This window comes from Melospiza georgiana, chromosome 3 (assembly GCF_028018845.1).
Source record: "Melospiza georgiana isolate bMelGeo1 chromosome 3, bMelGeo1.pri, whole genome shotgun sequence".
NCBI lineage: Eukaryota > Metazoa > Chordata > Aves > Passeriformes > Passerellidae > Melospiza > Melospiza georgiana.
This window is the reverse complement of record NC_080432.1, coordinates 38,827,561-38,847,131: the sequence shown is the minus strand read 5'-3', so window position 1 is coordinate 38,847,131 and position 19,571 is coordinate 38,827,561. Positions and strand designations below refer to the sequence as shown.

General features: G+C 38.0%; 1 protein-coding gene across 1 annotated transcript in view; it reads right to left on the bottom strand.

Moving 5' to 3' along the window:
* Window positions 1-13,530, bottom strand: part of PLEKHH2 (pleckstrin homology, MyTH4 and FERM domain containing H2) — a 49,080-nt gene extending 35,550 nt beyond the window's left edge. Inside the window, exon 1 of the mRNA XM_058020818.1 lies at window positions 13,401-13,530. Within this exon, the coding sequence (XP_057876801.1) occupies window positions 13,401-13,523 (123 nt within the window). The 5' untranslated portion in view covers window positions 13,524-13,530. The remainder of the gene's footprint in view (window positions 1-13,400) is intronic.
* Window positions 13,531-19,571: the final 6,041 nt, after the last annotated feature.

Genomic DNA, 19,571 nt, shown 5'->3' with positions numbered 1-19,571 from the left:
GCAAGAACAGTTCTAAGGATATGATCTTCCTAGTCATCCATTTGCCAGATGGACAGGGAGATTAGCCTTCTTTGTTCCTCTCTGGTCACATATTTAATTTCATATTTAAATGACCTTATGTTAAGATTTTAACTTTGAGTTTCATTTTAAGGTAAGTTTTCATTCTAAGGTTACTTTCCATCTGTCTTTTTAGTTTTACATTCAAACAGAAATTTGGTTTGCAAGACTCACTTTAATATCATTTTTCAGACATTTATTTTTTAGTGAGTTGGGATTCAGAAATTGTGCTTATTTATTCTGGTTACTATAGCTGAATATATGGTCAGCTAACATTTCACTGTAGTAAAGGCACTGTGCTAAACACAGTGGAAGTGCAGGTACTAATAATGAACTAATACTCTATAATGTTCTGAGTCTTAATATTATGACAGAAAACTATTAACATTATGACAGAAATTATAATATTATGACAGAAAACTTCAGATATTTATATTGTGAAATTCACTGATGAGCAGCAAGTTGTTCATCAACTTTCACAGGCAATTTGGAAATGCATGGCAGCAACTGGCAATTGATGTTCCATAAGTTAAGGTCATTTCATCTGTAAGGCAGTATCAGCAATGTGACAGGTTTAGTAAATGCAATTAAAACCTGAAAATGTTGCTTGCCAAGTACACCCAGCTGCCACTGCAGTGCAACCAGCTCCAACTTGGCTTAAAGCTGCAAACAGCTGGGCTCTCCAGCAGCATCTCATGATCTCTGAGTGTTCTGCTGCTCTTGTACACAACCACTGGAGTCCTGGAGAATCCTGGAGAACGTGCACTGAAGGCTCCTTCCCCGGCTGTTCACTGACCCTGCACAGTGCATTTCTTGTCAGGAACACACACTGTTGCACAGGACCAGGGGTTGGAAAAATAGTTAACCAAGAATTGGAAAAGTACAGGACCATGGCTAATCTGGGTCCCTACACCTGCAAAAGCACCGTGACCTTGGAGCCAAACTGTGTTATGATAACAAGCAGACAGAGAGATGTGAGAAAAGGGAATGTAAGCCCGAAAGAATGAGGAAGAATTGATGGTATAGCATGACCAATAGGTCACTTGGCTTGCAGAATATTCATGAGCTTATTACTTGTTGTGTATAAAAGTTTGATGCTCTCTTCAATAAACAAAGCTGAACACTCATATTGAGAGTCTCAAATCTTCCCTGCAACGAGACAAATGGCCAGCTGTGACAACCAGGAACAGAATAATATGTTCATGTAGACTACTGAGACAAAGAATATGATTGGAATAAAGCTGTTGCTAAGATGAACATAAAGCCAGGAACCAAAGAAGCTGAGAGAATACCACCAAGTGAAAGATCATTCCAACATTATAAAGGGAAGAACAAAGTCTGGTTTTGCCTCTTCAATAGTTAACTATGAAGGTTTCAAGAAGGTGTGCTGAGAATCCCTGTGTGGTCTCACAATATGGATATGTCAATCAGCTTCCTGGCAACAAATAAATGTGAGATTTTATTTGCAAATATTCTACAGGATCTTCAGTTTTTTTTAGGAGACTCATATTAAAAAAAAAGCAATCTATGTTATTCAGCAGTTTGACATGCTGAATGCCCCAGTTCAACACACCTCTTGTAAGGAATTTCTTGTCACCCACACTGGGTTGGTGCAAATCACCAATCAAATATCATGGCTACCAAACATGATCAAATATCATGGTCAAATCAAATATCATGGTTACCACACATGAGCACATCTGTTAAAATTAAATTTGCCAGCATTTCAATAATTTTGGTGCTACATAATAATTACTGAGTGAGTCCTGATTTTCCCATTAGTTAGAGTTTATATAGGTTTGTTTTGCAGGGTCTACTGTAACAATAATGAAACTTTAAAAATATGTTTCCATTTGCATAAATAATCATCAGATGTTTTTTCCTGAAAAAATTAAATTTACATCTATACTCTGACTGGTTTGCTTGTTTATAAGCCTGTGAAGTTCAACAGAAGAAATGACTACCATAGCATACTCTGAAGGCTATCAAACAAACATGCTGGGCAAAAGATTGGAACCATTTCTAAGGGAAGAATTTTTCTTCAAAAACAAAACCTTAAACCTTCTTCTTAAGTGAATGACAAGTTTCTCAACAGTGATCACAGCATTACTGAGAGAAGGGGGAAATGTGAGGCTGGTTGAATGGCTAATGGTTTAAGTCATGCTTTGAACTCATCAAGAATAAAATGCTACACTAAATCCTCTGTATCCAAAGACTATGAAGGCCATTTCAGACCATGCATTGATAGCTTAAGATCCTCAAATAAAAATTAAAAAAAAATTCCTTAACCCGAGGATGGATGTGGCAGGTAACAGCAGCCATATCCACAATCAGAGGCAAATGTCAGACACAGAACTCAGCTGTGGCAGGATCCTGAATACTGACAATCAACTCTGACTTTGTAAAGAATTCCATTTGAAAAAAAGAAAGATCTGTTGAACCAGACCTCTGCCCCACCAACTTCTTTCTGTATACACCTTAGCAAATTGCCAGCCATCACTGGATCATGTTTTGTATCAGCTGTTAGGTGAGACATTGCTCAAATGAACTACAGTCTGTATAGGATTAGCTGATATAAAGTTGACTTCCCAGGAGAAACACAGAGGGCCATCATATTATTGATAATATTTGGCATGTGATATATGTTTAAGCTTAATTTTCTATCATGTCCTAAATAAGGTAACTTGAAATAATGCCCCAGTTCAACACACCTCTTGTAAGGAATTGTTCTTGTCACCCACATTGCATTGGTGCAAATTCAGTAAGAATTCAGAGATGTCCTGTCATAATCTATGCTGGTTTTTATTTTACAGTCTTAAATATACAAAATATAGATGCATGTTGACTAAAGAACACAGGTACAGAAGAACAGATGCTACTTTAATCTGCACTTTCTCCTTCCATCTTAATGTGAAAAATCCTCTTACAATTTCCAGAAAACAGATTAGTGCATGCTGCATCAATTAATGAATTACAGAAAATAGTTTCTATTGTTAGAAACAGATTTGGTTTTAAACTTAGTAAGGAAATAACTAGTCTACATCTGACACTCATCAAATTGAGCTATTTCTGTTCAAACAATGAACAGAGAAATGCCACATGTGAATAAATAGTGAATGCTTTGAAGAAACATGGCAGCAATAAAACCAGAGGTGTACTGCCTTGGAGGTCTGGACATTGAAGTACAACACACAGTCACTGGGAATTTTGTACAATACAAAGGCAAATCATAAAGTGATTCCTTTTCAAGGGTCACCTGGAAGTTTCTTGGCTGTGTTCAGAAATGTTTTTTGTGCAAGTAAAGAAATTTTCATTTGAGTAAAGCACATATTACATTAAATCAGCAAAGGGTATAAACTCAGAAGTCATCACTCACAAATTTCAAAAATATGCCTTTTGTATGCATATATGTGTATATATACTTTCATTTCTGTACATATGTGTAGTGATCATTATTCCTGAAGTGTGTATTAGAGAGAAATTACAGCATTAAAATTATAACTTTCTTGTTACGTGAAATAGCTTTTTAACAATTTTAAAGGGAACATTTTGTTTTAAAAATGAAAACTGTTGTAATTAGTTTCTTTTTGAAATCTGAAAAATGTTTGTGATGTATAGGATCAAATTCCTATTTTTTACCCAAGTCAATATTCAACATAATTTATCCCATTCATGTTTGAAATTCACATTATAATCAGTGTATGATATAATGTCTCCTAGTTTTTAATATTATAAACAATACAGTTGTATCACATAGATTTTTTGAAATACATATAGGAAAAAATACAACCAATTATGAACAAAAAGAAAGCATCACTCCTCTGTATGCCCTTCCAAACATGTTGATAATAAGCCTAAGTTTTAAAAAAGGAAAAATAAGTTAAAACCTAATGTTTATGAACAGTTTGTCTGTTGATGAAATGCAGAACTTCTAGTGATTTTCAAATGATATGTTTAGAGTCTGTTGTTTTCCTTGCACTTCAACCTTTCAAATCTTCATCATCTGAAAAAAAAGCCCAAACTATCTGTGGCTGAAAAATAATGTTCCCCAGTATAAAAAAAAAAAAAAAAAAAAAAAAAAAAAAAAAAAAAAAAGGCAAAAAAAAAAGCAAAAACAAAAGCAGTAAATCTGCCCATTTTTAGATACAGTGAACTACCAGTTCTCAGATCACATAGGACTTACCAAAACCAGAGACATGGGTATATTGTTGCTTCTATAAATAAATAGGAGAAGGAATTGAGGAATCAACCTACCTCCAACTGTCTTTCAGAGGTGCCAGTAGATATGCACAGAGCCTGGCAACTAGAACACACTTTTCACATTGAGTAAAAAAGATTTCAGAAGTGCCTTCTAATAGAAGCTACGAAGACAAAAGATCTGGAGAGTTTTTTTGTGTGTGTTTGATGCTTGGTAAATTTATAAATGGTTTGAAGATTATGCCTGCCAGCTACTACCTCTAACCAAGATTTCCTCTTTTTATTCTATATTCTTATGTTTAGACCAAATATTTCAACAAATCTCTGCATTTCCAGAAGAAAAGTTAGTACTTCTTAAAAGCAAGTAATCTGTTTCTGAATGGCTTTGATGACAACCAGTTTGCATGTTTTACAATATGCTGTGCCCAATCATATAAAGCCTTGCACATATTTTTTAGTTAAAAGTAATGGTAAAACTGCTCTAGAAGCATGACTCCTTTTCCAAAAAGCTCTCTTTTCTAGTGGTTCAGCTCAGGAAAATACAGTAACATTCCTCCTAGTTCTGTTACTCGTGTATTAAAAACCTGACTAGGTATGTTCCATCCATATTTTCCAACATTATTCCTTCTGCCTTGACATTTCTCTTGGATGTATTATGCATTCTCTATAAGGGCAGTGGTAGATCTTTATAAGCTACAACAAACTTTAAATATGACCTAATTAAGCCATATAGAGAAAACAACTAAAGAAAAGAGATTTAAAATACATATACTAACACTTCACAAGAAAAATAAACAAGAAGATAAATTTGCAAAGAAGGAATGAGCACATTTCTTCCTTGGGGAAGAAATACTTTGTTCTTTATTGACTGCTTTTTTTATCCCTAAGGGAACACAATAATTAGACAGATTTATCTTTAATTTGCACGCATTACATTTAAATTATTAGCAGAAATCCATTTTATTATATAACCTAGGAAATGACACTTCAGACTCACCTGCATTTATAAAATTAAATATGCCTTCAGTGAAAAATTGGTATTTTGGCACAATGGCTTTTCCCTAGAACAATATGAAACCTATAAAAGTATTACTCAGTTTTTTAGTCCTCAAAATGACGAACTGCTTTCTGAACCTAATCTTTTTGTCACAGATCTCCCCAAAAGGGTTAAGACTAAAGGGTAAGTCTCAATGGGACTTAAATGTTCCTTATGCTACTTACAGACCAAGCATGTATTGCATATGAAATTTTATGGTTTGTTATTGTTTCCTACATGAAAAAAAATCATATAAAGAATTAGTCATGCGGATTAAATTCAGAAAACTACAGCCTTGTATTTCCTTCAGATCTCACCTGAATGCTCATCTAGGTTGTGATTACTACAACACAGCTTAGGCTCACAACCTGGCAGTTTGCAAGCTGCTGCTTTTCAGCACTCACCCATGCTTTTTCTTCTCCTATCTTCTTCATTTTTAATACCAATTAACAGGTAAAAGGCTACAATTCTTCTCATGAACAAAGCACGCTCAAACTTTCATCTGCAAATTTGCCATCTAACCAATTCCTTTTTATTTTGTCACGCAAATGTAGAAAGTGTAAAAACAATTTGATTCTTTGATGTCAAAGTTGCATCTATTTGTGCAGACACATGTGCACACACCACAAACAGACACAACCACTTCTGCAGATGACCAGCAGTTCTACAATCTGCATGTGCAGAACTGCAATCCTGTTCACTTCTAACTGCAGAATTTCTGGCACTGTTCTCCTAGGTAGGCAAAAGTCACTTCTTAATTGCAAGCCTCTCTTTCTTCTCCTTTTTATCAATTCAGCTTATTCCTTTGAACTGTGCTTAGCACAAAAGCCTTTCCTTAGAACAAAATGAAACCTCCAAAAATTATGTCTCTATTTACTCAGTTTCCAAAATGAAAGAAACACAGGCTCAAAATTTCTATTGCTCTCCTTGATTAGACTACTGAGTTATTTTACTTCTTTCAAGTTCTTTTCAATACTTACACATGACTTTAAGAATTATTTAGCACAAAAGGTTTTCTGGTGGTCATTAATTGAGTGAAAAGTACATATGAAAAAAAAATCTTTCACATCTCAGTTGAGTTCATTGTAGTAAAATTCATTATTTCTTTGGGAAATTATATAACTTAAAAATATAAAACAGAAAAGCCCAGAGAGGGAACTTTTCCAGAATTCATAGTCTAGGACAGCTGCCAGCAAACATACAGATTTAAAAAGTTAAATTCAGCAGTGGGATTTGAGGAGGCAGTGTAGTGAGGGACGATTGAGCAGCATGTAATGCTGGCTCAGTAACTGTGCTTTTCCCAGTGTCAGTCACAGAACTTTCCTAAGCCTGGTAAAACACTAGGAAATTCCCTCTTTCTGGTAGTCATCTTTCCCAACTCAGATCTTATCCTGATAGTTAAATTGCAGAGACAAATTAGGTAGATGGCCACTCTTAGCACAGACATTATCAGAGCACTCAAAATCTTCAAAGGAGTGAAGATATTATTCAGCGAGAGGGAAGAAGGTACCAAAGCCCTTCAGCAGGCAAGGAAAATTTTAGTGCTTCACATGAAAAAGACAAACATATTTCAAAAATATGTTCATCTGCTTTGTTTTGTACTGATGACTGTACTGCAATTGAGCAAATCCTGCTACCTGTGCCTCCCTGAACTGTGGCTTCTGATTAGAGCTGAAACACGAGCATCCTCCTGAACCAGGATGTGCCACTGCCTGAGAGGTGATGGCTTGGGAAACAAAGGTACCACTCACAGCCAACATTTCCAAAAAATGAAAACTTGACTGAAACTGAGTTTATTCATGCCATTGAAGTGTATAGGACACTTTGGAAACCCATGGTAAAGGAGCAAGAGATTCCAGAAATATATATATGGCAGCATGTTGCACTTAAAAGGCAAGATAACAGGTATTTAAAGCAAGAAGGTACACTCCCAGGGAAATGAAAATTGAATGAGCAAAAAGAGTTCTCACCATCAAAAATGAGGAACAAAATTTTGTAGATCCTATAAGTGAAATGCTAAACAAGTATTAGATTGGCTAAAGACCCACTATTGCAGTTTCCACAACTTCCATCGACTTCCCCATGTTAGGTGGGCTGGGACAGAAGTGAATACTGCCAGACAGGAGATATTAATCATCTGGCCTCACAGCCAAGGCTGTGCTCTTCATGCCATTACCCAGCCATGCCTCTACAAGAACAACTAATTTATTGCTTCCTGAGTTCTCTTTTTTTTTGCATTTGCAACCTCCTTAGAAAGAATGTCATCTTAAGATGTACAAAAACTACAAAACAAGAAAAAGCTCCACCATTTTAAAAAGGCATAGCATAAACTTAATAACAGACAAGGAATAATAATGAAACTATAAGGTAGGTATTAAAAAAGTGTAAACAAACCTACTACTCTATTCATATAAACTTTTATTCTCCTTAACTCTCCCTGCTTTCTCCTATTTGTACCTTCCTAACTGCAACTGTATTATTCCTCATGATGAGAAGAATTTTTAAAGACAACTAAATACTGAAAAATAACCTTCATCTGAGTAATTTTTGTTCAATTGTATTCTGCTCCCCTTTACTCTTCATAATCCTTTGATTGCAAATGGAAATACACATTGTGCTTTTTTATGATTTTTATATTGGCAATCACTGCGTAAGTCCAATGAGTTACTGACTTTTCCTCCAAAAACATTAAACATGAAATTGCCATGCCAGAGATAACAAAACAGACTGCATCTGCTTAATTTTCAAATGTCAAATGACATGCCATAAATAGGACTGTGAAAGGAGTAAAAAATACAGTGGGACATGGATTTAGCTGTTGGTTTGTAAGACAAAGTCCAAAATGCTTTAAGCTTTGGAATATACTGAAAATAGTACTTAGTCTAAAAATTGATTATCATTCAATTTTCATAATCTGTTCAGAAAGCATAAATAATATCACATTTGTGATGTACACACTCATTGCTAGCTGAGCATGTATACAGAGAATATCCAAGTGGAAGGTTAAAACAACAAACATATGAAAAGAATTCTCCCTCATAATTGATTATATTTGTTGAAAACCACTTAAAGCATAACTTAATGACCCTCAACACTGCAGGAAACAAACTTGGAGACATTCATAGGAAACTTGAGAATTACTGGACAGCCCATAACACAGCAGTTGGATTAGTGCCACACTCAGTCCTTATGGGGCCTGATGAAATTCAGTGGAGGCTGCCCAAGTGGGAATTTAACACAGCTATGTAGTTCCCCTACTAAAATGATTTTTTACTGGTAGGAAGAACATCAACTTTATACCTTATGTTGCATGCGTATTGTAGGTGAAAAATGCACTTACGGGGAAAAGAATGAAGGTCACCAACTTTTCCTGTGACTTGAAATACCAGCTGGAAGCTAAACTTGCAGTAGAAACATGTAATTTTTTACTTAACAAAGGGTTTTTTGTAAACTCTCCACATATGTAAGACTCAAGCTGCATTAAAATACAGGTTTCTGCTTAAAGCTCTGTTTCACAGCCATCCTAAATTTGGCTTACTAGGATACTTTCTAACATCATTCCTTAAATTCCTGTAAAGACCTCTCCCACTAACAGCAGCAGCTTCTGCTTCAAACTTCAACAAGGTTTCTTTCTTTGCATGTTAGATTTATAAATATAGACTTTACTTGGCAAAATGAAAAAATATTAAAAACAAACAACAGGGAATGGATTAAGTTTTCTGAAAATGCTGTATCTTCCCTTGCTTCTCTCTCTTCTCCTCAAGTTCAAAAAAAAAAAAATTAAAGCTCTGGCAGCTGTACTGCTGCAACACATTTACAATGCAAATTTCTCAAACTCCTCAGCTGAGTTTCAAGGATGACTACTTCCTAAATTTACAGAACACAGTCAATAGTTTGTTTTCTGAATCACAACACTTCTGTTAGAATAATATACTCCAGACTTCTCATGTTAATTCTTCATTTATTTGCGGAGGTGCTATTAAATAAAATAACTTTGCAAAGGTATTTGATTTCTCGTGTATAAGAAAAGTATTTCAGTTAATCCAGCCTGAATACATTTATGGGCTCACACAGCTCACAACTATTGGAAATGTCTAGATTCAAGACATCCCTTATTTAAATCTGATTCGAGACTAAATTATACAACAAGTATAAGAGGAAGAACCCAATGGCAGTTTCTGGCAAATTATACACATGGGGTGATAGGATGTTAACTCCTTTCCCTGATACTGTCTTGCAGAGATACCTCTCAAACACAGGCAGAGAAGCAAGGCTGGAGAATTACCACCAATCCATTTCTCTTATCTTCCTGTACAGACTCCCTGTTTTTGTCACAGTATCATTCTTACTCTGTTTTCTACAACAATTACATAGTATAATACCCACAGGGTTTTATGTCTGTCACACCACAGTGCTGTGATTTTGTTGCTGCTTTGAAGTGGAACACTGTCTGCTGCTATTGTTCAATGTTTCAGTACACATTTCATAGAGTAGAGATGATTGTAAACAAAACCACAAATAAAGGCCTGTGCTAATCAAAGTAAGGGTGAGAATTATTTCTGACACATTTGCCAATGTGTTTCATTCTATAATGAGTAACACATCCAGAAAGTACCAATAAAGCCTGATATCAACTGCATTATTATTTTGTCATTAGTATCAGGATGTCTGTCAACTACTGGCCAATTGGGTCTTCATTACTCCCTTTCCTATTTCCCAAATATATTTTTGAGTAACAATCCCATGCAGTTCAATTTCAAACTAGCGGGAGTTTATCTTTCCTTTAATCAATACTGAGAGCTGGCAGTATAATTTCAAAAATTAAAACATGTGAAAAAATAACTACTGAGTTATTGGCAAATGAAACCAGCTCAGAAATACGTGCAAATATTTTATTACCCATTTTGAAAATGGTTGCTTTTGAATTGTGCCAAATGTCTAAATTTGCAGATGAATATGATCAAATTTTATTTAGCTGTGACCAAACTTTGATGCCTGTCCCAACTGAATTCTAGTTTATTATTAATTCCAGTGAAAGATTCATATTAAAAAGTCAAAATGGCACAGTAAGGAGAAAGATCATTTTTCATGAAGTCTGCTAATGCTCTGCTCTGGAGAGTATTATGTCGAATTTTCCCAGCTGAGTACTTGTTGGACCTGTGGTCTTCAACAGAAAATGTTTCTCTCCTGTAACTCCTGTAATCACTTTGCTTTTTCTAAAATTTCTGAGACAGGTAAGGCAAACTAAAACAAGAGGGCAGTAATGTAAGTTCTGAAGGTTTTTATCTATTTCAGAGTCTTATTTCTCACAGATGAGAGCCGAATTTGCCTTTAAATACTTTATTTTGAGCACAGTCCTGAAGAGTTGTGGTTTTATCAATCTTGTTTTGTTTGTTTGGGTTTTTTGTGGTGATATTTGAAATTATATGATTATGCATACATTGCTATTAATTTAAGAGGGTATTTCTAGCAGTTAAGAGCCTGTAAATGCAAACTGTAAATGAACAAAGTGAAAAGTCAAATAGCAAGCATTCGAATTTCTAAAATCTTTCTTAAAACTTATATAATTTTGTGAAGTACTGTTCATGAATCTTAACTTTTTGGTTGCCAAAACTACAATCAGCAGCAGCTGCATAAAACTTGGTAGTAATGGCTGCTAGGAGGTTGCCAGGAAAGTCATGTCTGGTGTTTGGTCACTTTCCATCCCAAAATGCAGTGATCCAGATGGGGTAAAGAGACAGAACAGATAGTCCTGATCTAACAGCTCTGACTGTGTGAGCATCCCATGATCTGCTGAGTGTTACAGCAGCCAGGCTTGTACTCTTGGATGGATATTCTCTCCCAAGACTGATGATAATAACTTGCTCATCTCTGAGCTTTGAAAGAAATGAAAGGCACAGATAGTTTTCCTTTTTCAACTTTTTTTATTTAATTCTTAAATGAAATTTCAAAGGATGGCTTTTGCATGGTTTGTTATTCTTCCCAAACCTAATATTCTTCAATACCTCTTCAATAAGAATTTGCTATACAGAAAAGTTGCAGGATTAGGAGAAAATTAAGAGCTTTCAACCACACTGTTTTCTAACAGCAATATTTTTAGTTATGCCAAAGCAGAACTATTTGGAGTACTAACTGTAAGTATACAACTTCAGTGGAATTTGGTATTATGAAAAAAGTTTTTTATTAGAACTTGTTTTATACTGCTGTAAATTTTCATGCCTACTTAATGAAAATATGTCTAATGCAGAAAATACTATATTTCTTTATTCCATTTTTTTTCCATCTCAAATTGAAGTTGAGTGCCTTCATAGAAAAAATAAGGCCATGAATAGATTAAATGAATAGTAATAAATCGCCAAATTTTATTCATTAAGAAGTGGATGACATAGTTGAACCAACTCTTGATCTGTAAGTCTGATGTCTGCAGTAAGTAAATTAGTAGAAAATGTAACAGCAAAATTAGGGTGCATTGAGGATAAGTATTATAGGTAAAGAAAAAGTTAAAGTGGCCCTTAAAAAGAGAGGTGTTGGCTTACAAAGCTAATGAAGTTTGAGGGGATCACCAAAGCTGAAGATAGGGAGGGTGTGGTTATTATAACTATTTGAATTTTGCCAAGTGTTTCGAGGAAATAAAAACCCATTGGTTAGGAGAGAATGTCCCTCATGAATTACAAAAAGGGCTGCATAAAAACAGGACATTATTGGTTACTTGCTGCAGTGACCAGCAGCTGTCAGAGGAGATCTGCTGAGATCTCTTGAGGGCTCACTGCTGTTCAAGGGAGACGTTTGGTAACGGACACTGAGCAGGGAAGTGGCAAAGTTTTTGCTGGTATTTTGTTATTCAGAATAAGGGAAGCCTTCTGACAAGCAAGATTTAGTGGACAATCAATAAAATAACAGATGACACATAGGGATCTAAAGGACTTTGAGTAAGATCCTGGAATTAGGATTGGTATCTCCATGGAAACATTCTCAATTGTTAATTTTAATTTAGCTGTCAAGAAAAACAACGTTAAGCGTTATTAGGAAAGGACTGGAACACATCTGGAACTTTGTACATCATCCAGAGTTCTTGGTAAATACAAAAATATCTGTTTCTTCCTGCTTTAATACTATTTAGCTCTTGCCCACCAAAACATAGCAAAGTGGGAATGATTCACAGAGGACTAAATGTGAAGATTAAATGTATTTATGGCTTCAAAGGGGCAATGCATAAATGCACAAAGAAGAACAATTAACTCACATGTGAAAAATAAAAGCATTTTCGCTTACATACTATCAGGTTATCTGAATTTTATTTTTCTTTAGGGGGAGCAATTGATAGAAAATTTAGGTTATAAAAGAGTTTCTAAAATAAAACATTTTAATTAGAAATTCACTGAAGTGAGTCTTAATGATGACATAGTTACAATAAATCTCTAAGATCTTTTGTCTCTTGTACTCTTTTAATTGCCTTGTTCTGTCAAAATAATATCAGGTAAATAAAATGGTGGGGGTTTTATATTTCAGATATGGGCTCAATGAAAACTGACTGTTGGGATACACATATTTGAATATGCCAAGTGAAATGTTTCTCCACTGAAAAATAAAGTAAATATTTAAACAATATTTTTCAAATTAAATGATACAATACTTTTCAACTTTCTGGAACCAGAGACTCAGATGATGAGCCATGTTGGAGATGTCTTCTTATAAGAAAATGAAGTCTGGTAAATTATATGATACATTAAAGAATACTGGAGAACTTAATACTTCTGGATTTTCTCTGTGATCATTTCTGTGTCTTAAATCACATCTCAAATACTTAATAAATGTGTTAAATCTTATTCAGTGTTGTAGAAGTGATTACTGGATACATATTTTTTTCTGCAGGAGAGTTGCCAGTGTGCTCTTACTTGAAAATGAACATTTCTTGCTGGCAATTCTGATGTGTAAAATTCTTTCACAGCATTAAAACATACATAGTTTCCATATATTTTGTTGTAAAAAGCTATTTTTCCCCTTCTGAAAAAATCTCAGTACTTGTAATCCCAAACCATGACTTGTGATCGACCCCCATAATAAAATAAAATCATTTATACATCATTAAAATTCATCCCATGAGACCTACCTTTTCTGCTAACAGTTCTCTGATCTTGCTTGCCTGGAGACGAAATTTCATTAACTGTGACTCCAAAGTTAAACATCTTTCCTTCCAGTTTACAGTACCTTCTGGCTCTGAAAGTTCAGCCATATTTATGCTGGAAAAAGAAAGGGAAAAAATCCCCATGTCAAATTCAGTCTGTATTTAATGTCTGACTTTATTTTAAGATGCATACTAACCTATTTTATATAAATCTCAAGAATGCCCCCAAATTTTACACAAGTACAGTCTCATAAAACATGGTAAAAGTATGTTAGTTTTCTGAGGCCCTTATCATAACTATCAAGTTCTGAAATCTATGTTGATAATATTTAGGTTTATTGTATTTTAATTTCTTCAATTATGCTATGGCTGCAATTATTTTTCCTTGATAAGCAGAGACACATCTCACATTTTAATCTTCAGTTACTGCATTTATCCTTTCTTACTCAGGAGAGTCTTGCAGGGAACTGAGCTTTTGCTTAGCAAATGTTTTATATGGATGTAACTGCCTGTGAGTTAGCAGCATATTTGTTTTTTTGCAAGTTAAATGTTTGGCAGACCACTCTATTAAAAGTCCTTTAAAATTTTTCTTAATCAAATTTCCTTTAAAAGTCAATATCCTTAACAAGATGGAAGTTTCTGATTCCAAATGTGAAGGTGGGTGAGCAAATGGTCTCTAATGGACCTCCCACATGAAAAACAAACTTTTTGCATTAGCTGTTTCAGATCTCAGGACATCCTTGTTGAGACATGTTTCAGTCTCAACTCTGTGCTTTTATCCACATTTAACTGCTCATGCCTTCTGGAAATTAGCCTCAGTGCCCTTCTGGACAAGCATTTCTGGAAAAATTATTCAGGATGAGAGCTGGCTCATCATGGTTTGAGTCTGAGAAGCCAAGAAAATCATCTGTGTGTAAGCAGAAGGACTGGGCTCTGTTGTATTCCAAGTATTTGTAGACAGATTAATAAAGTAAGTGGATGGCTGAATGTAACCATTCAGTCCGAAATTCCCTTGCTAAGTAAAGGCCTGGCCTTTGCAGGGTTCTGGACACTTAGGTTTGGCTTTGAAAATAAAGCCTGAATAGCTCCTAAGTATCCAATTTATCTCAAAAATAATAAACATGTAAAAAAAGCCCATTCAGTGGAAGGCCACTGGAAGATCACAACAAAGAAAAAACTACAAGTCATGATGTTATACTGCATTCATTTTGTCACCTCAACAGTGGGACATGGGTGAGGAAAGGCAAGTAGCCACTGTTTTCAGTGAGATGAAGGAGGCTGATGGAGGAAGATTAACGCTAATACAGATCTCCACACTGCAAATCCTGACACAGTTAGCATGGATGAGTGAGTGACTCCACAGAGAGGCCCCCTCCCATGACTATCCCAGGCCTGCAGAAGCCCAGCTTCAAGCACTTCCCTTCCTCCCTGCATGGGAAGAGGCAGCCCCACATGAAACTCCTCAGCTGGAGACCAAACACCCATGAATTGATCTTCTCCGTTATTTTTGACAACAGGAAGAAAAAAGGAAAAGCACCACAAGACAGATCAAAGTCCTTCACTTTTCTTTGCTACAGTCATTTCTATTTCTCTTCTAACTTCCCATGTCTCATGTGACTCTCAAATTCATTTTAACTAAAACAGGTGAAAAACCCGGCTCAAAACTTTCTTTCCTTTCTCATACCCTAGACTCCTTGTTTCTTTCATTCCATAGCTTAATTTAGAAGGAAAACTAGGAAAGAAAACCTGTGGTTTGTAACATTTTGCCACAATTACTTGTCTGAATTAGCTGCTCTATTTTTTGCTTTTTCTTCCTTTGGTCCTGCAGGTTGGGATTCAAACTGCTAAGCCAGAGGTTACAACTATCCTTTTTCAGGAATCTCCCACTCAGGAATCCCCAAGGAATCACTAGGATGTAAGTACCTTATTAAAATAGTTTCCTAAGCTGATCCTACAACACCCACATTCTAAACACAAGCATTTCAACTGCAGTCCTCCTTAGTGAGCAAGACACCTCTGGTGTTTTTTGCCATTCTCCTTTTAAGCTTAGCAGAAAATTCCCTGGACTGTCAGGGAAGCAAGCTGCTCACTGTTGTCCTGTCCCTAATCCACGATCCTCTCTGCTTGTCCAGAATCCCCCTGTTCAAGGGAGGAAGGTGGCACTGCCAAGCAGCAGCTCCTCCTATTTTAGAGGGGAGAAGTATTTTCAGCTGCAGATTTATCTGAATTCTGGTCTCCTAAGTAATGAGGAGTGGCAACATGTTATTAGACTATTTAGGATATTTTAAGTTTTTCCTTTTTAACTAATTGCAGCTACGTAAAACAGAAATGGATGAGGCCAACATCTGGTTAACAGTGGGATTTTTCAGTGTTTGTGGCCGTGAAAACACAAACGGGTCAAGTAATGAAAGAAATTTTGCTTTTTGATAGGGTGCAATATTACAGGGTGGAGTTAAAAATGTTTGTCTTTCAACAGACAAAACATTTGAGTAGATGGATTTCTGGCAGTGAACAGTGTGTCCAGCCAAGTAGTTTCCCAATGTCCAAACTCATTAATATTCCACTGCAAAACATTATGGATAAAAAGATTGAAAATAACTCTTTTTATTGCAGGATTTTTGTAGAAATTGTAGAAATTTTCTAGAAATTGTAATAATTTACTTTGTATTTTCCAACAAGCCAATGGGTTCTGGAAATATTTACAGGCACATAACGCACTGTTTACACTTGGAGAGTGAATGATCTTACTTAGAATCTCAATGACTTCCTGTTTCTTGTCTGACTCCCCAAGGGAGGATAAAAATGAGTTCATCTTCTCTTGGCTTAATAGAGTACTCTGAATCAGCACTCAAACCTACACGGAGCCCGCCCCTTCTTCCTGCTCCCGTTCCCACCGCAAAGCCCTCCGCTTCCCCTGAGCCTTTAAATGTTAAATCTTTTGAGAAGTAAGCTAAAAAAGCACACATTAAAGCCTTAAGTTCTAATTATGTCATCAAAAATTAATTGAGACAAGTTTGACAAGTCTGGAAAGATTAAATTTGTCTTTTTCATTTTTTAAGTTTATAAACCTCTTTCTAGGCTTCAAGAAGTCAGAATGTCACATTCTCCCCAAAGGGCTTGATATAATTTCCTTTTCTTTGCTGTCTGCTTGGAAATTATCAAAATACATTTCAGGGGGAAGGAACAATGTTCTACCTTTTTGAAGCATGTTAAAAAAAATTACATATTCTTTATCACATTGTCAGTGTTTTCCTCTGTTTTTAACAAAATGCAGTGTTTAACCAAACGCTTCATATTCTGTCCATATATTCTGGATGTCCTTTCTCTGCTGGAGAAAGTTTGGAAAGTTCTTCTGTTTCAACAGGCGTGGGTTTATGCAGTACATAGTGGATTCCCTTCACCATCCTGAAATATTTACTGGCCTAAATGTATTTGGACCATACCTCTTGAATTTCAAGTCCATTTCTTCCATCTTTTCACCCAAACTCAGCACTTATAAATATTTTTGGTGCCATAAAGATTGGACTGGAGAAGGGAAATGATGAGACACAAAGTGGACCTGTGTAGGAATCAAGGAAGTCATTCTCAGGTTTGTTGCTGGCCAAGGCCCTTACTCACCTCCAAACACTGCTAACTTTATTTTCCATTTGACTCATTTTGCATAATTCTCTGCTCAAACAAACTGTTGCCTGCGCTATTTAAAATTTCCTTCAAAATCTAATGTAGGAATGCTTTTTCTGCTGCTTCCTAGGTATTGATGAGGTTGTTCCCATCAAGTGATGCAGTCCGTCAGTGCTTGCCCGCTCCAGCCCCGGGCGCAGACCCCCACAAACCCCGATTTCAGGGCCAGGCTGTCCCTCCCAGCTCATTGCTGCCTGCTCGGCTGCCCAGTGTCAAATGCGTGCAGCAAACAAGATTAAAGCACGCAAGGTCATTTAATGTCCTCTTCCTGATGACAGCAACTTTTAATTCGCAGTGTGACACCACACTACGTCCTAATTTAATTTCTTGAAATTCTGAAAGCTAGCCATGTAGGTATCTCAAAAATATCGTAGTTTTGCGTGTTTGTTTGGGAGTTGTGTTCTCCTCGCTCTTCTATATTCGGGAGGACGGCAGGGATGCGGCAGCGGCACCGCCAACGGGACGAGAGGAGCCTGGACCTAACGGGACCTTACGGGACCTCAGGCACGCCAGTCCCCCGCGGGGACACCGCCTGGGGACAGCGCGGAGTCCTACCGTGACCCGACACCCCGCGGTGATGTGACCCAGCATCACCCTCCGCCACCCGCCGCCCGCCGGTGTCACCGGGAGCACCGCGCCGGCTGTCCCACCGCGCCCCGCCGCCGGCACCGACCCCGCCGGGAAGGGCCGGGCCGGCCCGGGCGCTGCCCGCTCGCGAAGGGAGGGAAGGGGGCAAGGAAAGGGAGCTCAGACCTGGCCGGCCGTGGCTCGCCGCGCCGGGCGCCGTCCGGGCTGTGGGCGCTGCCCGCGCCCCTCGGCGCCCGCCCCACCATCCCCGGGCGAGCGGCGCGGCCGCCTGAGCGACGGCCCGGGCGGCCACTGAGCAGCGGGGCCGCCCCCGGCGGGGCCCGGGCGGGGCTTGCGCGGCCCTGCGGCCCCGGCAGCCGGCGGGAGCAGCGGCCCGCAGCCGGGGCCCGTCCCGGGCTGGCGCTGCCCGCGGGATGCGCTCCCAGAGCCGCCGCCGACCCCGGCGTGCTCCGGCCCCGACGATGGAACCCGGCTGGAGGGCTTCGAGGGCAAGGCTGGCGGAGAGACGGCCTGCCCATTTCCTATCGCCGTTTTTAAAGTTCCTTTGTGAACTAGGAATTTTTCCTCTTCGTTTCGGAGACGATGTTAGGAAGAAGCATTCCGCTTGCTCTGCAGTTCCTCGGCTCCAGCATTGGAGCTCTCTGTAATTGAAGTTACACGTCTTGTGAAAGGTCATTTGTCAAGTACATACCGGAGGGTTGTAACCGTGCGGTCTCCGGGGCAATGCTGGGGATATTATGGTCTAAATGGGTGTCGCTGAGCTGCCCTATCCCATAGGTAACAACCCGCTTGTATTTGAGTTCCAGCCGGGATAAAGCAGCAGGTGCATGTGCTGCTGAGTCGTGCTGGCAGCAGGCCCTTGGTCCCCTCCGGCTGAGAAGAGCTGAGAGTACATCTCGGGCAACCAGCCGTCTCTGGCTCTTCTAGAAGACTGACTGAAGTATTACAAAGTATCTGGAAGAAGTAATTAGTGTGTTAGCCTGGCACGTAGAGGAATCTTCCTTATACACATTCGTTTGGACTCAGATTTAAGGATTCTATTTTGTTTGGATTATGATTTATGGAGGCAAAATTTTTCACAGACTCTTCTGGTGCATAAACAAACCACACTGCACCATTCCTCTGAGGGTTATTTATAATGTAGGTGTGCAGAGTAAACTGCTTGTTCACATCTGTGAGTCATTTAAAGTGCAGTTTTTTTCTCTTGGAAAAAAAACCAAAACCAAACCCAGGTCTTAGAAGCTCAAATATTCCCCATCTGGTTATACACACAATTTCATTTTTTCCTATTCAGTTCAGTACAGGCTCCAATTTTCCACCCGCTTGACCTTAGAGTATCCAAACAACTTCACTGAAACAGTTTCATTTGCTGGTACTTTCCTAAGTGCTTCGTGTATTTTTTAAACATTGGTCGTTGTAAAGAGTGTTAAAAACACGCTTGGTTTTTAGCAAGGAGTGCATTGTGTTCCACCCGATACCTCCTGCCTAGAGTGTTGGTTGCATTAAAAACACATGAGGTGAAAAAACCCTTTCTTTGGGTTACAAGATTTAGCCAAAAGAATAAAAGTCATCATCTGGTTCCTAACGAGAGCTATACAAAATGATTTCGCGTTGGCGTTCAATGAAAACTTTGTCCGTATCGTTTCCTCGAATAGCGACACGCTCGCTCTCTCGGGATACTCCCAAGCCTTTGAATCCAGAGAGACAGAGCTGGGGAGGCTGCGGGAATGACGGGCTCGGACCGCAAGAGGGAGAGCAAAGCCTGCTCGCCCCACGAGGGTTTCTTGCAGTTTGTCTGCTGGATTGACTTTTTCACTGCCCTCTAAGTAATAAAAATGCCCTGCAGTGATGGAGCTCTCGATACTGATACAGAAGAAGGAATAGGGA